This window comes from Antedon bifida, chromosome 2, assembly GCF_963402885.1.
Source record: "Antedon bifida chromosome 2, ecAntBifi1.1, whole genome shotgun sequence".
Lineage (NCBI taxonomy): Eukaryota > Metazoa > Echinodermata > Crinoidea > Comatulida > Antedonidae > Antedon > Antedon bifida.
In genome coordinates this window covers 18,544,614-18,553,421 of record NC_136227.1, presented here as the reverse complement: position 1 = coordinate 18,553,421, position 8,808 = coordinate 18,544,614, and the positions used below count along the sequence as shown (strand labels likewise).

At 31.8% G+C, this 8,808-nt stretch overlaps 3 protein-coding genes across 3 annotated transcripts; all 3 read right to left on the bottom strand.

Moving 5' to 3' along the window:
- Nucleotides 1-133: 133 nt before the first annotated feature.
- LOC144835127 (irregular chiasm C-roughest protein-like) lies at nucleotides 134-3,440 on the bottom strand. The gene is made up of 2 exons (XM_078690176.1): nucleotides 1,837-3,440; nucleotides 134-1,575 (listed from the first exon to the last, which is right to left on the bottom strand). The coding sequence occupies exon 1, from the start codon at nucleotides 3,437-3,439 to the stop codon at nucleotides 2,036-2,038; it is 1,404 nt and encodes a 467-aa protein (XP_078546302.1). The 5' UTR covers nucleotide 3,440; the 3' UTR covers nucleotides 134-1,575; nucleotides 1,837-2,035.
- Nucleotides 3,441-5,481: 2,041 nt separating this feature from the next.
- LOC144835498 (cell adhesion molecule 2-like) lies at nucleotides 5,482-6,867 on the bottom strand. The gene has a single exon (XM_078690582.1). The coding sequence runs from the start codon at nucleotides 6,865-6,867 to the stop codon at nucleotides 5,482-5,484; it is 1,386 nt and encodes a 461-aa protein (XP_078546708.1).
- Nucleotides 6,868-7,183: 316 nt separating this feature from the next.
- Nucleotides 7,184-8,523, bottom strand: LOC144835136 (uncharacterized). The gene has a single exon (XM_078690188.1). It carries the CDS (start codon nucleotides 8,513-8,515, stop codon nucleotides 7,184-7,186), a length of 1,332 nt encoding a protein of 443 aa, XP_078546314.1. The 5' UTR covers nucleotides 8,516-8,523.
- Between the last annotated feature and the right edge of the window lie 285 nt (nucleotides 8,524-8,808).

The window sequence follows — 8,808 nt, the reverse complement described above, 5'->3', positions numbered from 1 at the left end:
TCTCAGTGGTTCAATGTTATTGTTTTCAAGAAATGTTTTGAGAAACATTTACGGTTGCTCTTAAGCTCAATAGAAGTCACTCGGAAACTTGTAAATATTGCAGATATTGATAATTCAATCAAATTAACTACAATATTTTTTTTATTATTTTGTTAAATTTAATTATTTCACAAATTCATACATGATGTGTAAAGTCTATAATGTTTTCTAATACCTTTTACATCCACCCATTACACGGATATTGTGTTGTACAGTACGACCCAGTTGTAAATACAATGACTAAAAACACATTATAAAAAGACACAATTAGATAAAAATAATTATACTGTACTAAAAGATCACTTTATCATCATCATCATTAATTAAGATACAGATACTAATTTATGTGTTTAAACTGTGCTACGCGAGCAAATTAATACAATAATCTAAATTTCTAGTCAAATTACTAGTTTAAATCTCTTTCTACACTATCGAACTTCATGTGATGTGTCTATACATAGACACGACGACGTCATATCACTACTATATTTGGGCGCATCCCAATTCTGTTGTCAAACTAGTTTGATAGTGTAGACAGAGCTTTAAATCTGCGACGATTAGTTCTCCACAACGTTTTAATGTCATAAGTTTATGCACTTGCGTAATCATATTATGTGGTGTAGAGCTTAAGCCTAGATATAAAGCAAAACTACTGACTATAGCTCTGAACACACGATAAAGTACGTCACAATATACAGTATTAGAATCGTTAGAGATTATTTGTCGCAGATAAACTTAGTACTGTCTATTTTTTCAACCAATCACGTTCTAGTGTTTACATTAGGCTATGTAATATTATTATAAAACAATTACAAATATTTACAATTTTCACTATCATCATTTAATGAAAATATTGTAGATTAAATTTATCACAAAATTTACTTAACTACTTAATATTAATTAATTAATAGTAGAAACATATATCAAAAACAATTATTAACATAATATTAAATTACATTTCTTTAATATTTTTAGTATCTCGTTAGCCAAATTACTTTTATTAGGATATATTTTATCAATACATTGGCCAAACAATTTAAAAATAAATCACATAACCTCAATAATGATTGAAGATAATAATAATAATACTTAATACTTATAACGTTTCTATATTTTATATTCTGTATATCATATATTAATATTTTATGCACATCATACTGTGAAAGAAAATCATATTACATATAATAAATATATAGGAATGACGTTACAGTTATTTTTCTCTACAATAAAAAATACTAAATTATTTGTCTGCAGTTGATGATTTATTTTTTATATAAAACTGTAAGAAGGAAGATGGGGAAGAATGGAATATGAATTCACCTTGTGCTGCTGCAGAGACATCACTCCAGTTTAGTGTTATTTTCAAATACATTAGATTGGTAGCTTCACAATCACACTTTTATTATCAGACTCTCAGAGCCTCAGTTACAATATTTTTGTTGGGTCACCTCAAAAGGAGATATTATTCTTCGTCTTATTCATTTGTGTTTGAATTCATCCGTTGTTTCACATTCTTCATTATTATCTAAACAAAAACTATTGACGATTTAATTACAATAAATTCTTCCGAGTCAACAGTACCAAGGAAGAAACATTCGTGTCAATGGGTTTCACTTAAATTAGTTTATTAGTTATGATCTCCTTAGGGTAGATTTGTATTTAACGAGTGACAGTCAACCTCGTTAGTATTAGGTGTTGGGTTATTGTGTTCCAGGGAAGGCATTCACTTCATAGCCGTCTTAACACAAGCACTATATTACTTTCGCTGAGCACAATTTTATTATTTCCGCTGAACACATTTGTTTATTTAATTACATATTTTGCGTCGGAGAATTAGTAGAACTAAGCTGTACTAACGATTACTGAGAGTTTTGCTGGTAATCTAATATGATTCAAGTTCCAGGCGATTCTTGTAGAGTGAGACAATACGTATGAACAGCAGATGAGAAGATGATAAAGCATAATTCTACAAAATCTTAGTATAGAAATTGAAGCATTATCTCATTGTATTAGATCTACTTGTGGCAGCATATATGTAATGATTACTCTGTATTTCCAAGTACATGGCATCAACCTCTTTATCATCTGGTGCCTGAGCAGCAAATGATCTTCTCCAGATTGTGGCATCTCTTGTGCGAGGTAAAGGTAACGTCATTCTATCGCGAGGTTCAAAGTACACTTCAGGTTGATGTACTATTGTTGTAGTTTGATTTCTTGTGATGTTTCTTGAACATAAACAATAATAATAAACTGGAATCATAACGATGATTACTAATAAGACTACACAAGCAACAGTGATAATGACGATGACGTCAGTAGATAATCCTGAAGATGTTTCTTTATTTAATGTATCATTTCCATGTGATTTATTATTTTCATTAACGTCAATAATTACAGAATCTTTAGTTTGTGATTTAACTGTAACATCGTTTCGTGTATCAGATTGTATCATTAACGTAACACTTGTTGATGAACTTCCAATTTGATTTTCAGCTGTGCACGTGATTACAGTTCCATCATGCTTTATTGTGGGATTATACAACATTAATATGTGTCCAGTATTATCAATGTTGTATTCTTTGTTGTCCAGTGGGGGAAGAGGTAACCATGTATAACGAGTAACTGCAGGATTAGCGGTAGTGTCACAAATAAAGAAAGCTTGCTTACCAGCAGATATCAAACCTGTTTGAGGAATGCTAACTCTTGGTTTGTAATATATTGTCAGTGGTTGCGTTGTACAATTTCTATTAAGATCAGGAATTTGTACATTTGTCATTGAACACACAGCTTTATATCCATTTAAATCAGGATTAGCAATTAATCTCTTTTGTAATCTTGCAGTTTCTCCATCAACTATTTCAACAACATGTGTAACGCCATCATTCCATCGTAATGTTACTGGAGGTTCTGTATACTCAGAAGCGCAGAAAAGCATGACGTCATCACCTTCTGTGTAAACATCCTTATATGACGTACATAATGGGTATTTATCATGAGGAATTTGTAATACATTTAAAAATGCTTTATCTGATTCTAGTAAAAGACTATTATTTCCAAATACGTCACACTGATAAAATCCCCGATCGCTATTCAAAACGCTATAGAAAAAAATATTGTAAATAATCCGCTTAGGCCTATTATTATCTTCATTTATAGTGACAATAAAGTTGTGTTGTATTTTCAAATCCTCTCGTACAATGTCGCCAGTGGCAATGTATTCTCCATCTTTCTTCCATTTAAGTTTGTACTGGCTTGTAAAGGTTGTATCAAATTCTACAATGCAAATTAACGAAGCTGCTCTTTTTGCTCTTACTGTTGAATTTGATGGATGTCCGTCAAATAGAAGACAATTCGTAAAATTCACAAAAAGGACAATAGTAGTACACAATATTGATAACATTTTGATTAATAAACTCGATTTTTTAAGTTACATTCTTCCAGATAAATTATTATTTACTACATTTCGAAAAAATATATTGTTCTCCAAAAGGAACATTACTTTTCAATAATGCAGATATTTAACGTTAATACATCAGTGGTATATGTCCAAACAAATTGATGGTTATGTTTCGCGTTTAAAGGAAACCTACTAAAACAAATTGTATAACCCGAATTAAGCATTTCTGTTTCATAATATATGAGATGGAAATGTATGCGAGAAAATGTTACCTTATTGTATTAGATCTACTTGTGGCAGCGTATATGTAATGATTACTTTGTATTTCTAAATACATGGCATCAACCTCTTTATCATCTGGTGCTTGGGCAGCAAATGATCTTCTCCAGATTGCGGCATCTCTTGTGCGAGGTAAAGGTAACGTCATTCTATCACGAGGTTCAAAGTACACTTCAGGTTGATGTACTATTGTTGTAGTTTGATTTGTTGTGATGTTTCTTGAACATAAACAATAATAATAAACTGGAATCATAACGATGATTACTAATAAGACTACACAAGCAACAATGATAATGACGATGACGTCAGTAGATAATCTTGTAGATGTTTCTTTATTTAATGTGTCATTTTCACGTGATTTATTATTTTCATTATAATCAATAATTACAGAATCTTGAGCTGATGTAACTGTAACATCGTTTTGTGTATTATATTGTATCGTTAACGTAACACTTGTTGATGAACTTCCAATTCGATTTTCAGCTGTGCACGTGATTATAGTTCCATCCTGTTTCATTGTGGGATTATACAACATTAATATGTGTCCAGTATTATCAATGTTGTATTCAGTTTTGTCGAGTGGTGGAAGAGTTAACCATGTATAAATGGTAACTGCAGGATTAGCGGTAGTGTCACAAATAAAGAAAGCTTGCTTACCAGCAGATATCAAACCTGTTTGAGGAATGCTAACTCTTGGTTTGTAATATATTGTCAGTGGTTGCGTTGTACAATTTCTATTAAGATCAGGAATGTGTTCACTTGTCATTGAACACACAGCTTTATATCCATTTAAATCAGGATTAGCAATTAACCTCTTTTGTAATCTTGCAGTTTCTCCATCAACTATTTCAACAACATGTGTAGCGCCATCATTCCATCGTAATGTTACTGGCGGTTCTGTATACTCAGAAATACAGAAAAGCATGACGTCATCACCTTCTGTGTAAACATCCTTAGATTCTGTACATGATGGGTATTTATCTCCAGGAATTTGTATTACGTCAAAAAATGCTTTATTTGACTCAAGTACAAGAATATCATTTTCAAATACGTCACATTGATAAAATTCACGATCACTATTCCAAATACTTATGAATATCAGATCAAATTTAATTCGGTTATTGATTCTGTTAATAGTCACTACAAAATGGCGTTTATCGTCAATGTCTTCTCGTAAATTTCCGTTTGTAGCTATGTATTCCTTATTTTTCTTCCATTTCAAATCATAATTGCTTTTATCAGAACCTTTAAGTTCTATAATACAAACAAGCGAAACTGTCTCTTTTACGTTAGCCGTGATGTTAAAAGGATGTTCATCAAACTGTAGACTATTAACTACATTAAAGAAGTAGCTGAAAATAGTAATACAAATACGTTTCATCCTGGCTGAATTGGCAATTTAAAGTGTTACAAATCTTCTTGAATAAACACCTTCCAGCACATAACGTATTAAAGACAAACGCTTCTTTAATGACTACCCTCAATGAAAAAATATTTAACAAACTATACGTACTTGACTCCATTACACAGCTTTCCAAAATGTCCTATAATATTCAATTTTATGTTTCGCGTTTTGACAAAACCGTTTCTTGCAGAATTCAAAGATCATTAGAAAGTGTTATTTGTTTAAGAATATTGAAATATCACAATTCCTCTTGAACGTTCTATCTCATTGTGTTTGAGTACTTTGAGACAATACGTATAAACAGCAGATGAGAAGATGATAAAGAATAATTCTACAAAATCTTAGTATAGAAATTGAAGCATTATCTCATTGTATTAGATCTACTTGTCGCAGCATAGATGTAATGATTACTTTGTATTTCCAAGTACATTGCATCAACCTCTTTATCGTCTGGTGCCTGAGCAGCAAATGATCTTCTCCAGATTGCGGCATCTCTTGTGCGAGGTAAAGGTAACGTCATTCTATCGCGAGGTTCAAAGTACACTTCAGGTTGATGTACTATTGTTGTAGTTTGATTCGTTGTGATGTTTCTTGAACATAAACAATAATAATAAACTGGAATCATAACGATGATTACTAATAAGACTACACAGGCAACAATGATAATGACGATGACGTCAGTAGATAATCCTGGAGATATTTCGTTACTTGCAGTGTTATTACCAAGTGATTTATTATTTTCATTATAATCAATAATTACAGAATCTTTAGTTGATTTAACTGTAACATCGTTTTGTGTATCGGATTTTATCGTTAACGTAACACTTGTTGATGAACTTCCAATTTGATTTTCAGCTGTGCACGTGATTATAGTTCCATCATGTTTCATTGTGGGATTATACAACATTAATATGTGTCCAGTATTATCAATGTTGTATTCTTTGTTGTCGAGTGGTGGAAGAGTTAACCATGTATAACGAGTAACTGCAGGATTAGCGGTAGTGTCACAAATAAAGAAAGCTTGCTTACCAGCAGATATCAAACCTGTTTGAGGAATACTAACTCTTGGTTTGTAATATATTGTCAGTGGTTGCGTTGTACAATTTCTATTAAGATCAGAAATTTGTACATTTGTCATTGAACATACATCTTTATATCCATGTAATTCAGGATTAGCAATTAATCTCTTTTGTAATCTTGCACTTTCTCCATCAACTATTTCAACCACATGTGTAGCGCCATCATTCCAACGTAACGTTACTGGAGGTTCTGTATACTCAGAAACGCAGAAAAGCATGACGTCATCACCTTCTGTGTAAACATCTTTCGATTCTGTACATAATGGATATTTATCATCAGGAATTTGTATTACATCTAAAAATGCTTTATTTGACTCAAGTACAACGACGTTACTTTCAAATATGTCGCATTGGTAAATTCCACGATCACTGTTCCATACACTAATGAACACAAGGTTGAAAGTTATTTCCGAAATGCTTCTACTTACAGTGACAATAAAATGACTGGTATCTACTAGGTCATCTCGAATGTCCCCATTAGTGGCTATATATTCTTCGTCTTTCTTCCATTTTATATCATATTGTCTTTTATTGTTTGTCTCATATTCAGCAATACAAGTTAGCGAAACTGTTCCCATTGCTTTAATTGTTACATTCAATGGTTGTTTATAAAATACAAGAGAATTTGAAGAACGAAGCAAAAATGTAATTATCATTAACAATAGCATCTTGACTACTTTAGTCTATAAGATCAATGTAAACTCTTATACAATGAATGCATTACAGATGTAATATATTGCAATACAGTATAGCCATCAAAGCAGACATTTTCTTACAACGTTTGAAAACACATCGGCACAGTTATTACAATAGGTTTAAGTTAGATAAATGTCCATATAAAATAAAAATTGTGTTTAACGTTTTACAGAAATGGTATTTTTCAACAGAAATAGCATACCAATTGAAGTTCATAATAACGTATTATCTCATTGTGTTACATCTACTTGTGGCAGCATATATGTAATGATTACTTTGTATTTCCAATTACATGGCATCAACCTCTTTATCATCTGGTGCTTGAGCAGCAAATGATCTTCTCCAGATTGTGGCATCTCTTGTGCGAGGTAAAGGTAACGTCATTCTATCGCGAGGTTCAAAGTACACTTCAGGTTGATGAACTATAGTTGTAGTTTGATTTGTTGTGATGTTTCTTGAACATAAACAATAATAATAAACTGGAATCATAACGATGATTACTAATAAAACTACACAGGCCACAATGATAATGACGATGACGTCAGTAGATAATCCTGACGACGTTTCTTTTTTTAATGTGTCATTTCCACGTGATTTATTATTTTCATTATCACCAATAATTACAGAATCTTTAGCTGATTTAACTGTAACATCGTTTTGTGTATCAGATTGTATCGTTAACGTAACACTCTTTGATGAACTTCCAATTTGATTTTCAGCTGTGCACGTGATTACAGTTCCATCCTGTTTCATTGTGGGATTATACAACATTAATATGTGTCCAGTATTATCAATGTCGTATTCAGTTTTGTCGAGTGGTGGAAGAGTTAACCATGTATAACGAGTAACTGCAGGGTTAGCGGTAGTGTCACAAATGAAGAAAGCTTGCTTACCAGCAGATATCAAACCTGTTTGAGGAATGCTAACTCTTGGTTTGTAATATATTGTCAGTGGTTGCGTTGTACAATTTCTATTAAGATAAGGAATTTGTACATTTGTCATTGAACATACAACTTTATATCCATTTAAATCAGGTTTAGCAATTAATCTCTTTTGTAATCTTGCGGTTTCTCCATCAACTATTTCAACAACATGTGTAGCGCCATCATTCCATCGTAATGTTACTGGCGGTTCTGTATACTCAGATGCGCAGAAAAGCATGACGTCATCACCTTCTGTGTAAACATCCTTAGATGCAGTGCATAATGGGTATTTATCTCCAGGAATTTGTATTACATCAAAAAATGCTTTATTTGACTCAAGTACGAGAGTATTATTTTCAAATACGTCACATTGATAAAATCCACGATCATTATTCCAAATACTTATGAATATCAGATTATACGTAATAGTCCCGATGTTTCTACTTACATCTACAAAAAAATGATTTGAGTTTTCCAAATCTTCTCTTATTTTATCTTCAGTGGCAATATATCCATTGTCATTTTTCTTCCATCTTATCTTGTATTGGTATTCAAGACTAGGTTGTGTTTTTAAAATACAAATTAACGAGCTAGTTTCTTTTACGTTAGATGTAGAGTTTCTAGGATGGTAATCGAAAGACATACACCGTGCAAGTTGAAACAATACTACTTCAAACAATACTACAAAAATCTTCATTATTTATGATATTAGCAGTATTAGAAAAGATGTTTTACACACTATGATGTCTCGAAACAATCTTTGATAATATTCCTAAAATGAACAGCAAACGACTACGAATTTATAATTTTAGAGAGACATGTCCAGACAAATATATGATTTTGGTACTCGTTTTGAAGAAACTTATAAAATTAAATAAAGTAAGAATCTGCGAATCTACATCAGTGTCACCTTTCATAAATCTTACTTATGTAAAAGTATGATAGACTTGCAAAATGATTTACGAGACTTTTTACTTTACTGATTGCTGG